The 16,180-nt window shown below is 38.8% G+C and overlaps 1 protein-coding gene across 2 annotated transcripts in view; it reads left to right on the top strand.

The window, feature by feature from the left end:
- Nucleotides 1-16,180, top strand: part of LOC117293187 (transcriptional regulator ATRX homolog) — a 39,236-nt gene that overhangs the window by 9,350 nt on the left and 13,706 nt on the right. For both annotated transcript variants that reach the window (XM_033775409.1, XM_033775408.1), the window contains exons 7-19: nt 574-3,618; nt 4,342-4,491; nt 5,028-5,162; nt 5,741-5,854; nt 7,274-7,411; nt 8,263-8,440; nt 9,610-9,747; nt 10,350-10,525; nt 11,278-11,532; nt 11,786-11,997; nt 13,804-13,916; nt 14,816-14,972; nt 15,872-15,986. In XM_033775409.1, the coding sequence (XP_033631300.1) occupies nt 574-3,618; nt 4,342-4,491; nt 5,028-5,162; nt 5,741-5,854; nt 7,274-7,411; nt 8,263-8,440; nt 9,610-9,747; nt 10,350-10,525; nt 11,278-11,532; nt 11,786-11,997; nt 13,804-13,916; nt 14,816-14,972; nt 15,872-15,986 (4,926 nt within the window). The remainder of the gene's footprint in view (nt 1-573; nt 3,619-4,341; nt 4,492-5,027; nt 5,163-5,740; nt 5,855-7,273; nt 7,412-8,262; nt 8,441-9,609; nt 9,748-10,349; nt 10,526-11,277; nt 11,533-11,785; nt 11,998-13,803; nt 13,917-14,815; nt 14,973-15,871; nt 15,987-16,180) is intronic.

Below are 16,180 nucleotides of genomic sequence, written 5' to 3'. Positions count from 1 at the left end.
TTGCTTAGCAACTTTTTTGTGCCTAATCTGCTCTACATATGCCATTTGGTCCTGGCTGAAATTAAACAATTGGAGCATAGTGTATTGGTAAAGGAGTTTTTCTACCTATTTAGGGTTGACCTCAAGTAATTATTAGCACCTTCTTGAATTAAAGGCAGTGGACACTTATTGGTAATTGTCAAAGACTAGCCTTCATCTCAACATATGCATAAAATAACAAACCTGTGAAAATTTGAGCTCAATCGGTCATCGACCTTGCGAGATAATAATGAAAGAATAAAACACCCTTGTTACTCGAAGTTGTGTGCATTTAGATGGTTGATTTTGAGACCTCAAGTTCTAAATCTGAGGTCTCGAAATCAAATTCTTTCTCGAAAACTATGGCACTTCAAAGGGAGCCGCTTCTCACGATATTTTATACCATCAACCTCTCTCCATTACTCGTCACCAAGAAAGGTTTTATGCTAGAAATTATTTTGAGGAACTACCAATAGTGTCCACTGCCTTTAATGAGAACAGTTGAGAGGGATTCATCTGAATTTTATCAAGTTTTATGATTTAATTTCTTTGCAGAGATGCTTCGACTACTACAAGAGTGGTACATTCAGTCAAGATGATGAAGGGATTGATGAACAGTGTCGTTGGTGTGCCGAGGGTGGTAGTCTCATATGCTGTGATTTCTGCACTAACGCCTTCTGCAAGAAATGCATCAAGCACAACCTTGGACGAAGTTTCCTCTCAGCCTTGATGAGCAGTGAAGACACCAAGTGGCGCTGCTTTGCCTGCGACCACAAACCCCTCCAGGAGCTACGCATGAAGTGTAAAAGTGCTCTTGAGGGCTTGAATAAGATGGCAGAACAGAAACCGTCCAAATCACGCAGACGTCAAACGGGCGACGGCAGAGAGGCTGATGAGGCTGATGACTATTCTGGAACACTCCACCCGAGCATTAGCAAAGTTAGCGTTAATCTCCAGTTTAAACCCAACAAACCAACTTTGGAGATCAGCTCTGATGGTTTGAGGATCTTAAGACCTAAGGAAGGAGATCGCTGGGGACTCAAGATGGCATTGTGGATTATGCGCAGCTTGAAGCGTACTACAGCAAAGGCTGAGAAAGAGATTAATCTAAGACTTGCTGCTCAATCAGATAAGGACACTAAAAGGGGTACGGTGCAATTAGACATGTCCAGTAAGTGGATGGAAATAAAACTAGACAAAAAGGCGAAGAAGACGCACTCCCAACACAATGGCCAAACATCACATGATTCCAAACCAAAACTTAATCAGTCTAAACCTTCAAGCAGTGAAGAGACTGTCAGAAAGCAGAAAGACACTCCTAAAAATAGACGCTCCAACCGTAACAATGAAACTGATGATCAAAGTGAAGATGTAACTGAGAGTTTGGAGGAATCAGCGGAGTGTGAAGAAGTAAAAAACAAATTGGATGAAGAAGAGAATCCTCAAAGCGCTTCATCAGAACAGGAAATGGAAACTGAAGAAACAAACCAAAATGTGGAAACACAAGAACATGAGAAAGATGACGATCAACAGCTAGACAAAAGTACAGAAATAGAAACGCCTTGCAAAAACATTGAAGAAAAAGACGGTAAGAGTAAGAGCAAAAAATCTGATACAAAGGAAACTGACAGTGACAAAGCTGAAGACGAAGAAGATCTTGGAGATGGAGAAGCTGATGAGGAAGAAGACAAAGAGAAAGCTGGAAAAGTTATTGAGGAAGAGATCGCAGAGGGAGGAGAAGTTGAGTCAGAGGTAGATAAGGAAGATCGCAGTGATCAAGACATTGAATGCGAAAAAGCCCTCATGGAAGAAATTGATGGTTTAGGTTCAGATCAATCAGGAGAAGATGAGATGTCCACTCCAAAGAAAGAGACTACAATAAATTCCCCATTCAAAATTACTCCTTTGCGGATCAAAATTGAAAAAATTTCTATTCCGAAGATAGCAAAAAGCAAGGAAGACAAATCCAAGTCTCCACGGCGGCAAAAGACCACACCTAAGAGTCCCAGGAACGTTTCTCAGAAGCATTCGTCCGATTCCTCAGATCTTGATCAAGGGATTGCATCAGATCCTGAACAGGATGAAAAGAAAGAGGAGTCTTCAAAAACAAAGGTTTCCAAGGAATTGTTTGAAAACAAAGAGGATGTGGATGAAAACAAAGAGGATGAGGATGAAAACAAAGAGGATGAGGATAAGGAAGGGAGTTCAGATTTAACACAATCTTCAGATGATGATGATTCTTCTTCATCAAAGGGCTCCGATTGGAAGGCCCCACCAAGACGATCTGCAAGAAGGCAAAAGGAAGAAGGCGAAGAGGACAAAGTCAAGGACAAGAAGAAGAAGAAAAAAAGCAAAAAAGAGAAAAAGAAAAACAGAAAAAATCCAGATGAAGAATCAAGTTCTGAAGTGGACTTTCCCAAGACTCCAGATCTGAAAAAGAAGGGCGAGAGAAAGGGACCTGGACTAGACTCCAGCAACCCAGAGGACGATGATTCTGATGAGGTTGAGCGTCTTATCACTCCAAGAAAATCAAAGCAAACACCTAAAGGATCCAAAAGATTGAAGGTTATGCGAAAGTCGGCATCTAAGTCTGCAGGGAAATCCAAGGCAAAGGTTCGAGATTCAGATTCCTCTAATTTTGATTCTGATCTAGAGAGGCAGATAAAGACACTTTCAAAGGCTCCAGCCGGGAAGAAAAAAACAAAGGATGACGACAACGAGGAGCAAGAATCAACTCCTGAAGATTCCGATTCGCTGAAAGATTCTGACAATGTAGAATCTAAGAAACCAAAAGAAAAAGCAACATCAAAAAAGAGCAAGTCCGCCAAGTCAAAGAAGGTCTCTGACTCTGACTCTAATTCAGACGCTGAGGAGGAGGATTCAGAGAAAGATGGCGACCAATCAGGAGATGACGTCCAACTTTTGGAGAATATCTCCGATAGTGACTTGGGCCATCTTGAAGACGGAGGGCATGAGGGAGGAGAGGATATTGACAGTGACTTGGAGAATAAGCTTGCTGAGAAGCAACTGATGGAAGAAATAGAAGCAGAACTCAACAAAGGAGATAGTGAAGAAGATGAAGATGATGAAGGAACCTCGGAGGATTCTGAGAAACCAAAAGGAAAACGTAAGAAGAAGACTCAAGATAAAGACAGTGGTGATGAGTTTGATGCGGAATCAGAGGAGGAAGATGAGAGCGAGAGTGACAGTGGTGAAGAAGAAAGCTCATCAGATGAGAAATCATCAAAGAAGAAGAAGCATGGAAGGCGTCACCATCTCATGAGAGTCAAACTGGGAGAGAGCAGCAGTGAAGGCAGTGATGAAGACGCTAGTGGCTCAGACTCCAGAAAGAAAAAAATGAAGAAACGAAAACGAGGGCGGGCCAATCCAAGTTCTGAAAACGACTCGGATCAGGGTAGACCAAAGAAAGGGGGAAAGAGAGGGCGTGCACGGAAGAGGTCTTCTTCAAACAGCGATGAAGACTCAAATGATTTCCAAAAGGAGCGTAGTTATAATCGTGGAAAGGGGAAGAAGAGACGACGAATCAAGGTGGCGACTGATTCTGAAACGGATGATCAAAAAGTCAAGGGATCTGGCGATGTAAGTTTGGATTCCTTCAATTGTATCTTTTTTAAATTCTCTCATTTCATTGATCACTATGCTATTATTTATTCAGTATTTAAATTATTCCATTAAGTACAACCCCTGATTTGGTAATAAAAAAGCCACATGCTCTTTTTCGGGCTGTTGATTGATAAATGAAAGCTGTCAGTAAGAATGAAACTTTCTATAAAGCCCATGCAGCTCATCTGATCCTATTAAAAGTGTAGGCCCCTAACATATCACAAGATATATCCCCCCCCCCCCCCCAAAAAAAAAGAGAAAAAAGAAAAGAAAAAGGGAAACAAAGCAAGCAACAAAACAGACAACTTATATTATTATACATTTCTGGTAATGAAACAAAGGATGCCCCATAAGTGAACTAATCATTGTAGCTAGCAAGCCTGAGGAAACCTGTTCTGGAATCTTTTACATGTACTACAAATCCCAGGTCAAAGGACTACTGTAACAAAGCAATTATGGTCAAGTATCTTGCTCAAGGATGTCATGACCAGAACTCGAACCCACACTTCATCAGAAACACCAGCCAGCTCTTGAGTTTGGTGCTCTTAATCGCTTAGCAACGACGTACCACCTTCAACTTCCGATTAAAATTGACTTTAAAATGTCATTTGGAAACTATTAAAAGAGAGAGACATAGACATTTAAAAAACATAAAAAATCAAATAAAAATATGAATTATTACAAACTGTGTGTCCTCAGGAATCTGATGCTGAGAAGGATACCCCAAGCAAACATGGTCGAAAGAAGATTCGTAGAGTGATCTCTAAGGGTAAGCTACAGGAGGAGACTGTGAGGGCAGCAAAGGAGGAGAAAGAACGACGTAAACGCATCGCTGATAAACGCAAAATGGTAAAGTGATCCATTGTTGTCATTGAAAACTTCTCAAATTGCAAACAACGTCTAGAGAATGTCTTGTGTTAGACAGAATGATTTGCCTGATATTGAATATAAATGAACACAGATATGAATGACTTTATTCTTAGTGATCCAAAAATTCAGGATAACCTATCGGTTACCATGGCAACCCCCTAATAAAAGAGCCTGTGGAAAAACCACATGCATACTGCTTGGGTTGGATCCAAACATAGGACCTTTGTATTTTTTCTTGCCAACTAGAACACGGAAATTTAGAGAAGTTTATCCATTATGGAATTTGTTTTGTTTCGCCCTACGCCGCTGTTTAGTAAGCACTGCACATCTTTACCCCAAGTGCGTTTATTTTGTCAGTATTGATGAGTTTCACAAGGCGGTGGATCCATACAGCAGTTTATAACGTTAACCCTCTAAACCATTCTTCACCGTTTGTTTATTTCCAAATATCACAGTATATAATCTAGAAAAATCGTCGAAACCTAATTATTTCCCTTTTTGACAACTTATCGCAGGTGACCAAGATATCTGAGCAGGCCGCTGAGGAGATGGGTACAGTCGATGAAGTTATCTTGGAGCACAACTCAGAGACAAAGAAACCTACACTGGCAGTAGAGAAGTCTCTTGCCAAGCAACTCAAACCACATCAGGTTCATAAATGCTTTCTCACTATTACCCATTAGGGATTCTCCTTCTGAGCTAGCCCCCTCCCCTCTTCCCAACCCCCCCTCCTCTCTGCCCCCCCCCCCTCCTCTCTGCCCCCCCTTCTCTCTGCCCCCCCCATTCCATTTAGGTCAAAACTAGTGTGCCCACTGCCCAAACTGATAAGTGTACATCATTCACTTGAAGCTAGTTCCAAACAACAAACGCCTGCGATGTGACATCAGTGTTTTCTAGCATTAGTAACTCAGTTGTAGAAAGTCCATGAAATATCATATCTACTTTTGCACACAGAGCTGTTGGGACTTGCTATTTGTGTTCTATTATTCCTTATTCCGATTTTTCACACGGCCCTTATTTCATGGCACTGCTGACTGTAGGATTGTGCGATTATGACCCGTAGCATCACATGCTTTAAAGTGCAGGATAAGCACAGTGTATTGTGCTAAGCATAAAATTGGACCTTGGTTTAAACTCCCTCTAAATTTGTTCAGCTTTAGACCCTCCTTTCTTTCTGATGCATTTATCAGATCTTGAAGTGACTTTCTTCATATTCTTTGATCTTTAGGTTGAAGGGGTACAGTTTATGTGGGATTGTACGTATGAGTCCTTGGAGAAGGCTGATGAGAAAGGCTCTGGGTGTATCCTTGCTCATTGCATGGGACTCGGGAAAACTCTACAGGTATGTCTTACTGGTCCATCAAGGCCAGAGAAAGAAAAGTTCAGTTTCCAGTTACACATTGTAAAAAGGATTTGGGTACTTTTTGTAACACAAAACACAATGTCCACAGATTTACATTAAACTTACACCGTTTGAAGATAATGATAGTAGAAAGCGTACCTTACAATATTAGTTGCTGATGAGGTGCTGTAGTTTTTGAGAAATGAGTAAAACAATCTCATGAAAACAAGTTTTTACATGCTAAAATAATGTTCGTCTCATGATCACTGAGACAAAAATTATTTTTATGACATTGTTTTACTCATTTCTCAAAAACTACGGCACCTCAGCAACTAATTTTCAGGGAGCTTTCTACTGTCATTATCTTCAAACTGTGTAAGTTTAGTGTAAATCTGTAGACATTGTGTTTTTTGTCTTACAAAATGTACATAGACCCTTTAAAGAAGTTGTGGTAGGTTGGGAAAGTATTTTTTTTAAATTTGGTACATTAAGCGAGTGTAAAAATGCCCTACCTTCCCGATTAAATTCAACCCCAAAAAGCAGTGAGTGACCAAAAAGTGCTCAAAAATGCCCCAAAGACCTCTTCACTATATTTTAAACATACATGAGGTATGCAGGAGATGTTTCTGGTTAATATGAAGGTATGATATAGCATTGGTATCCACCCCAAAAGTGCTTAGTATTGTAGATTTCTGGCAATAACACCAAGGAAACCTTGCAAGTAAACTTAAAGACACTGGACACTATTGGTAATTGTTGAAGCCCAGTCTTCTCACTTGCTGTATCTCAACAAATGCATAAACAAACAAACCTGTGAAAATTTGAGCTCAATTGGTCGTCGAAGTTGCGAGATAACTATGAAAGAAAAAATACCCTTGCCACACGAAGTTGTGTGCTTTTAGATGCTTGATTTTGAGATCTCAAATTCTAAATATGAGGTCTCGAAATCAAATTCGTGGAAAATTACTTCTTTCTCGAAAACTACTACACTTCAGAGGGAGCCGTTTCTCACAATGTTTTATACTATCAACCTCTCCCCATTACTCGTTACCAAGTAAGGTTTTATGCTAATAAATATTTTGAGTAATTACCAATAGTTTCCACTGCCTTTAATCACTGAAGCTTGCAAGCCTGACGAAACCTTGAACAAAGGTGCTGGCTATGTGAACCCCTACTCTTCCACGATAAGTGTTTTGGGTTCGTTTTCCAATCCATGTAGTACATAGGACCTAAGGCTCAACGTTCAAGTCAGACCTTTGATGTAAAAATCTAAATTATGGTGAACGAAATAAAATGCATGATCAAAGTATTTCAAACAGGAAATATTGGAGGTTCAATATGACAACACTTTCAAAGTAAAATGGTTTCGAGTGGCCTTGTACACGAAGCTTTGATATTGTAACTTCTCTTTGTCTCTAGGTGATCACGTATTTACACACCATTATGAATAACCCCAAGATTAACGCCAAGAGTTGCCTGGTAGTGGCACCACTCAATACCGTCCTCAACTGGGTTTCTGAGTTCGAGAAATGGCTTGGAGAAGATAGTGACATTGAGGTATTATTGATTTCTTTGAATAGCCTTTGTATACTGTGTGCTTTTATGTATTAATTTGGGGTTGAACAAAGACATTTTTACTACAGTGAGATTTTGAACTGGTTTATCGTGCTTGTGCTCCACCAACTGAGCTACCTGTGTTGGCAGTCCCCTATTATGTCAAAAACTTTGTTCGTGGGTGGCAGTCAGAATCCATACAACCTGTACTGCCGTGTGGTCGAGGATCACACCCAAGTTTAAGATACAACCTAGAAAGCAGAAGCCAGGGGATTTCTTTGATCTGAAGAAAAGCTACGAAATTGGGTAACGGACATAATGGCATTTAAAAATAAATAAAACAAATATCGGGTAAAAATTCATGAGGTATTTGAATTGAAAAACTTGCACTGCCTTAAGGTCACTGGACACTATTGGTAATTGTCCAAGACCAGTCTTCTCACTTTGTGTGTCTCAACATATGCATAAAATAACAAACCTGTGAAAATTTGAGCTCAATTGGTCGTCGAAGTTGCGAGATAATAATGAAAGAAAAAAAGCCCTGGTCACACAAAGTCGTGTGCTTTAAGATGCTTGATTTCGAGACCTCAAATCCTAAACTTGAGGTCTCAAAATCAAATTCGTGGAAAAGTACTTCTTTCTCGAAAACTATGTTACTTCAGAGGGAGCCGTTTCTCACAACGTTTTATACTATCAACCTTTGCCCATTACTCGTTACCAAGTAAGTTTTTATGCTAACAATTATTTTGAGTTATTACCAATAATGTCCACTGCCTTTAAGGTCTTTGTTTGATTTTCAGACTCCTTTGCCCTGTATTAAACTGCTGTTTCATGTTGATGTTCCAACCACTCAGGTATTTGAAATCACAGTCTTCAAGTCAAACTGGCAGCGAGCGGACGCACTTAAACACTGGCATGACTACGGTGGTGTGATGGTCATGGGTTATACAATGTATAGACAACTTGCTCTTCATAAGTTTTGCAAGAATAAGAAACAGCGAAACATTTTTACGAAGACTCTTGCTGATCCGGGTAAGACTAACGAACAATAATAAAAAACTACGTTTTAGACCACATAGTATAAGAAAAGAGTTGTAATACAAAAATATGTTAAAAGCCATTGCAGAAATCAAGTGTATATGGGAAAATTATGTGATCAATCAAGAATAAAAAAGCATCCTTAAAATTTAAAAATGCAGAGACAATACTATATATCAAAATATTCCTTAGAGTGAATCTGTAGAAAGAAAACTCTGGTGTATGATGTTATAATAGTTCATACTAGGTTGGTGGATAATGGGTTGGTGGTATGGCATTAGGCAGGTGGGGGTTGGTTGTCTGTGCTGGCAGGTGGGGGTTGGTTGTCTGTGAGAGCACAAGGTCATCAGAAGTAATAATAATAACATTTAAAATTTATATTGCGCCCCTTATATATGAAAAATTTTCAAAGGCGCAGAACACATGTTAAAAAGCAGAGTGGAAGAAAAAGACACAGAAAAAAAGACTGGTCACCAGGCCAGTGCCCAAACAAAAGTATGGGGATACGTCTGTCCCGCCAACAGAGAACTAATTAATTACTTATTACATCGGCCTATCTCTGCTGGCATCGGTAATGTTTTGAACTTTTCAGGAGACAGACGCCTCTAACCCTAACTATGCTAAAATTCTAAACTAACTGGCAAGGTGACCATAGAAGAAGACACACTCAAAAGTGGTTTTAAAAGGGTGGGGTTTTTATATTACTTTTAAAAGAGACGAGTTTCTGTTCGCTACGTATGTGAAACGGTAGCGCATTCCAAAGCTTAGGGGCTGCCACAGAAAAAGCCTTATCACCAAATGTAGGGTTATCAATGGGGGGGTTAGTAAGTTGATCTTGTGCTCAAATCACTGTCATCAGTTCAGTCTGTAGTCTAGGACAATGTCAAGAAGGCGTTGCAAATTGAGAAATAAAAAACTGCGAAGAATCTTTCCCCTTCAATAAACAACTGAAAAATCTGTAATCTCAAAGTTTTTTTTTTTAAATCAGGCATTCTACCTTCTCAATAAGGTGTGACCTAGTTCCTCTTCTTGCACTGATCCTTGTTCTGTGTATTGCTTTTTCTATAGGGCCCCCGTCAGGGAGAACAGTGTTTTTACACTGACGGGGCTACCCTGTATAAATAATACTTAACAATAATAATAATCCCTTCTCTAATCCTAAGGTCCTGACATTGTGGTTTGTGACGAGGGTCACATGTTGAAGAACGATACCACTGCAATCTCTAAAGCCCTGAACGCCATCAAGACGCTCAGACGTATCTGCCTGACTGGAACACCTCTCCAGAATAACCTGATTGAGTGTAAGGAAGAAATCTCTCTGTGTTTTATTTATAAATGGCCACCTCTTGTGTAACCTTGTTGCGTGTCGTTGGTGAGCAGATAAGAAGCTCTGGTGTTTCTGATCAGCAGATTGTGTTCGAGTCCTGGTCATGACACTAGTGTTGTTAAGCAAGACACCGAACCTAACCATTATTGCTGCTTCCTTTGGATGCAACCTAATTAAAAAGTCATTGGTCCTGTGTGTTGTGTAATGGACTTAAAAGAACACAGTGCACTTATCGAAACGAGAAGAGGTTCACCCCAGTGTTCCTGGTCTGTTTAGCAACATATTGCAATTTGTTTTGAGAGAGATCTGGGTCCGATCTCATGGATCTATTTACCATGGAATTATTTGCTTACGGTGTTTATTATCTGCATACAGAGGAAGTGCCAGTTTACTTCTCTAGCTGTATAAGGAAAAAATGCTTGGTAACGACACATGCACATTAATATCCATGGTGACTTGTGAAGATATAGTTTGTTGAGAAAACTTGGGCTTGGATGTTTTTAATAGTTACTATAATAAAGCCAGTGTTGGCACATTTAGGTAATTTCTTGATGTGATGCGATTCTCCCTTGATAGATCATTGCATGGTTGACTTTGTTAAACCAAACCTTCTTGGTACGAGGAAGGAGTTCTTGAATCGATTCGTTAATCCCATCACCAATGGTCAGTGTGCCGACTCAACACAGAGAGATGTCAAGATCATGAAAAGAAGAGCTCACGTACTGCATGACCTGTTGAATGGCTGTGTACAGGTATGAGTTTAATAAAGGGATGAGATTGCTCAGACTTTTGGCTGAATTCAGACTTTTTAGGTCGGCCTGGTAAAGAAAATCAGACAATATTTTTTCAACAAATAAAGAAATCCTGCTCATTTGTCTACTTCTCTGGTGCTTTTGATACTGTTTTCAAAAGCTCCTTGGAATCTATAACCCCAGGGGTTACCAAACGGTAGAAATGCCATCATTTCAATATACCTTTGAATTTGTATCCAAGTTTCAGACTTTTTCGTTAGTAAATATCGACAGACACCTCTATAAGGGAAGTCTAGAATTGTTCATTTCAAATTTTCATTTGTACATTTTTACAGAGAAGGTATAAGTTATCACTTTAAAAAATTAGTGGCAATAAAAACTTTTGGTTTGAAGCCTACATCAGCTTTGATAGTAGGATGCATTGTGAGAAGAATTTCACTTCAAAGTAATTTATGTAAAAGATAACTGTTTTTATGTATGCCCCAAAATTTGAATCTGCGAAACGTTATCGCGTAATGTTTCTTAGATTTGGCGATATCACAAAAACGGGACTACCTGTTGAAATTTAAATTTTCACATGTTAGTTTTATTGTTGGATTAAAACAACCAAACGGTTCCAAAAACCTATACTTTAAGAAAAGAAATTAAAACAATAAGAATATTGAAATAACAAGAATATTAGAATATTAAGAAATTAAAACAATTTTTATCCCCCAAAAGGTAACAAATAAAATTGTATTTTCATTCGCCAGAGAAAGGACTACAGTGCCCTCACCAAATTCCTGCCCCCGAAGTATGAGTACGTTGTCTCAGTACGTCTGTCTCCTGTCCAGATAAAGATGTATGAGTTGTATTTGCAATCCCAGTCTCGTAATGACAGTGGTGAATTGATGGAGGGATCAGCTAAAGGTTCTGGCTGTGGTTTGTTTGCCGATTATCAGCAACTCATGAGGATATGGACTCATCCTCATGTATTGAAACTCAACGAGATCAGACAGGAGAAAATTGTGAGTGCTCGAATGATTCTTTTTTAATAAATGTTAAATTTGCATTAGGGATAAAGAATATTCATTTTGGTTTTATGTGTACGAGTACAATTCTGTAGAGTGTTTAGTACAATCCTGCAGAGTACTGAGTACAATCCTGAAGAGTCCTGTAGAGTTCTGTCTAATTCTGTAGTAGTGCTGATGACAATTGTTTAGAGGGCAAGTATGAAACTGATTTTTAAACTACATGTTGTCAATTCTCATGACTGAACAGCAAGCTCGCAACTACATGTCAGACTTTGTGACGTCGGCCTCGGAGGATGAGATGTCTGACAGTAATGACAGCATCCAGCAGTTTGTAGTAGAAGGAAGCGATGTAGAAGAGATTGTGATTGATTCAGATGAACCAACAACATCATGTGGTACAACACGTAGAACTAGAGGCATGGTACAACAGGCTGTCAAGGAGGAGAAAGATGCTGCTGGGTGAGTGCTGGATTTACTTTAAAGGCAGTGGACACTATTGGTAATTACTCAAAATAATTATTATCATAAACTTTACTTGTTGAAGAGTAATGGGGATGGGGAGAGGTTGATAGTATAAAACATTGTGAGAATTGGCTCCCTCTGAAGTGACGTAGTTTTGACGAATTTGATTTCGAGACCTCAGGTTTAGAATTTGAGGTCTCGAAATCAAGCATCTGAAACTTCGCTGACCGATTGAGCTCAAATTTCCACAAGTTTGTTATTTTATGCATATGTTGAGATACACCAAGTGAGACGTCTGGTCGTTGACAATTACCAATAGTGTCCAGCGTCTTTAAGGGCCGCTAGGGCCTTGAAACATGAGACAAGTTTTATAAGGCAACTTGGAGGCATCTATTAACTGCAGTGCATGCTAAAGGACCAGTTTGGTAGAACATGAGTCATCTTTCAAACATTGTCTTACGATCCTCGAGAATAGAATATGAACATTCATATGTGAATGGATTCTCTTCTTGCTTGGAACTGGTTGCCTGTAAATTGCCTCGCAGAACATGTCTGATAGTAATTTTTATAAGAGACCAGCACTGGCAAAGTCTAAAATGTCGTGGCATTAACTATAATGCTGAACGGCCATTAAAATGTTAGAAATTAACCATAGGGCCAAGAGACATGTCAACAGTAAGAGCATTTTCTTTACACTGTGGTGGAAAAAGAATATTTCTAAAATATTGTGGATTTTTTGTGAAAATTTTCACAATAAATACCCAAATCTCACTTTAAGGCATCAGTACCAACACTCAAGGTCAAATGTACACTTTGATTTGTACAGGAAACATGAGAATAATAATAGATCAAACACAAAAAGAGCATGACAAAATGGAGAATTTGAAATGCCTAGACTCCAGAAAGAAATACAGGAAACAGAAAAAACAAACAAAAAGGGTTTCTTGGTTTCATTACGGAAAAAGTTACATAAGCTTATAACACATTGAAGGTTGCTCAATGGCTGATCCTGTGCGTTGCGCATACAAAATGTGCATTTTCTATTGTTTCGTCGTTGTTTAACCTTGTTATTATATACCTTGAAAAGTCGTTAAAGACCTTCACCATGTAGATCAGCTCTTGTACTATATAAAATTGGGACACTGCCAATATAGGGCTACATAGCTCAGTTGGTAGAGCGCCGGCACGTTAATCCGGAGGTCATTGGTTCAAATCCCACTCTGGTCAATTCTTTGTTCAACCCCTAAAATCATTTCATAATTTACCCAGTCAGTTTCCCTTGTGGTTTATATTGATAATGATATATAAAATTGTCCTACGTTTTTCATAAGAGCTAAACATCATGCCTGAGTATGATGGCGTGATGACGTCAATGTATTTAGTCAATTGATTGCGATTGCCTCCATGCCCATTGGTCATTGCCTGGGTGCCCTTGAAATGCTCCAGTAAAAAAATTACAATTTCCTCATAGGGTGCTGTTTACCTTGCCTTTTTAAAATGTCTTTTTTTCCGATGTACACTTTTTATAAGTATTAAACTAATGTTTTTATAGTAGTGCTTTGTAAATATCGGGGTGTTTGGTTTTAATTATTAGCTGGTCCATTTTTGTGGTTTATGTTTTTAGAAATATTTTATGCTCTTTGGTTATTTCTGCCTCGTTGGAGCTATTTTAATTTGTACAGCGCCTTGGGGTCCAGTCATGGATGAAAGGCACCTGAGTAGCTTTATCTATTATTATTAAAAAAAGAAGCATACAGTACAGGCCTGAGACATAAATCTTGTGAATGTATTAATTTTCTCCAGGGAAACCTCGGAGAAGAAGAAGAAATCAGGAAAAGATTCTGGAGATTCGGACAGCAGTATGGAAATCATTAAGACTTGGAAGACAAGAAGCAGATGTCTGGATCCTAATGGTGGTAAGAGAAGTGGTATTAATAATAATAATAATAATAATAATAATAATAATAATAATAATAATAATAATAATAATAATAATAATAATGACCCGTTTTTATATAGCGCATTTCACACCCGGAGGCATCCCGAAGCTCTTCACATTATTATCCCTGGTCACTGGGCCTTAATTCACTCCTTAATCCATCTCAGCTCCCTGGCTAAATCAATCACAATAACCATCTCTGCCCTCACAGGTACCCATTTACCCCTGGGTGGAGAGAAGCAATTATAGTTAAGTATCTTGCTCAGGGATACAAGTGTCACGACCGGGATTCGAACCCACACTCTGCTGAACAGAAGCACCAGAGCTTGAGTTAGGTGCTCTTATATCCGCTCGGCCATGACACCCTACAGGTTTTACAAGCATGCGAATAAATGACAATCTTACTCATATTAATTGTTTGTTTTTTACCCATACACCGATGTGTGTTAGCACAGTTTACTTAGCACTTTCTTGTATTAAACAAATATTATGAGAAATTGATATTTCTCATAATGCAGGAGCCTCTATGCACTACACAAAACTTAAAACATTTACATTAAATATATAAAGCCAATAGTTATACAAAATAAAGATTCAAATAAATGAGTCTTTAAAAGTCCCTTGAAAATTTGAAGAGAGTCGGCTTGGTGAATCTGAAGAGGGTCGTTCACGTTGGATTTGCGTCAGATTTTCTTTCGTAATCATCGTGTTTTGTGATGGGCCTTGGTCAAAGCATACACCTTGGCAAAGGATTTGCAAGTAAAACACATTGGTTCTGGTTCTGTTAAAGAATTTGATTGAATGGTATCTCACAATTAATGTTCTTGTCCTAAAAAACACACACAAATATTGATGTTTTTTCCCTTGAACTTTCAGAGAATGTGACGAGATCTCCGTCCCCAGTCCAGACGGCTAAACCCAAATGGTACGATGAGTTTATTCAAGAGGGTGATGAAACCAAGATAGAGCTGAGTGGCAAGCTAGTGCTTCTCTTTGAAGTCCTCAAACATGCTGAGAGTATCGGAGAAAAAGTGTAAGTTCATTCTCAGAAAGGATCTTAAAGTGTTTTTTTTTCTCAGGGATGATATTTTTCCTCCTGTTGTGGCATTTTGTGGCAGTCTAGTTCAAAGGCTCTGGTGTTGTCAGCAGTAGAGTGTGGGTTCCAGTCCCGGTCATGACACTTGTACCCTTGAGCAAGGCACTTAAAGGGAAGGTACACGTTTGGTAATTGTCAAAGACCAGTCTTCTCACTTGGTGCATCCCATCATAACCATAAAATAACAAGCCTGTGAAAATTTGGGCTCAATCGGTCATCGAAGTTGTGAGAAAATGATGAAAGAAAAAACACCCTTGTTGGACGAATTTGTGTGCTTTCAGATAAGAATAAAAGACTTCTAGCTTAAAAGAATAAAAGACTTCTAGCTTAAAAGACTTCTAGCTAGAAGTCTTTTATTATTTTAGTGAGAAATTACCTCTTTCTCAAAAACTACGTTACTTCAGAGGTAGTTGTTTCCCACAATGTTTTATACTATCAACAGCTCTCCAATGCTCGTTACCAAGTCAGTTTTTAAGTTAATATTTGTTTTGAGTAATTACCAAACGTGTACCTCCCCTTTAACCATAATTGCTTTATAAAAAGTTCATTCTGACAATAACAATTATTGGATCTTCTTATCAAATCCTTCACTTAGTCATACTCTTGGGTGAAGAAAAGCATTATAGTAAATTGTCTCGCTAAAGGACGCAAGTGTCATGAATGGGATTGGAACCCAGAACTTAAGTCTCAACCCCAGAACTAAAGTCTGATGCACTTTATGGCTCGTCCCAGCAACCGAACTCAAACTTGTCTTTAGAAGGCAAGACGGATGCTAATGTAAAAACAAAAAGATAGTTATCAAAGAAATATTTATGAATTTTGTTTTTGTGAAACAGACTTGTGTTTAGCCAGAGTCTACTGTCCCTGGATCTAATTGAAGACATGCTGCAGAGTTTGGAAGACAGGGCTCAGCAAGAACGAGAAGAAGGCAGTCAAGATTTAGACAAACAAGTAAGACAAATTATTCTTTATATTGCATTAGAAGTGTTCTTAAAGTCTAACATTGGGGTTTCGGAAAAGGAAAGGTGACAAGAGAAGGAATGTTACATATCATTGTTGAAGTTTATAATAATAATAACAATAATAATCGAAGTCTTGTATAGCGCCGGTATCCGCCAATGCAGGTGCTCATTGCGCTTGCTAAA

The sequence above is a fragment of the Asterias rubens genome, chromosome 8 (genome assembly GCF_902459465.1).
Source record: "Asterias rubens chromosome 8, eAstRub1.3, whole genome shotgun sequence".
Lineage (NCBI taxonomy): Eukaryota > Metazoa > Echinodermata > Asteroidea > Forcipulatida > Asteriidae > Asterias > Asterias rubens.
This window is presented reverse-complemented; position numbering and strand designations above follow the sequence as displayed.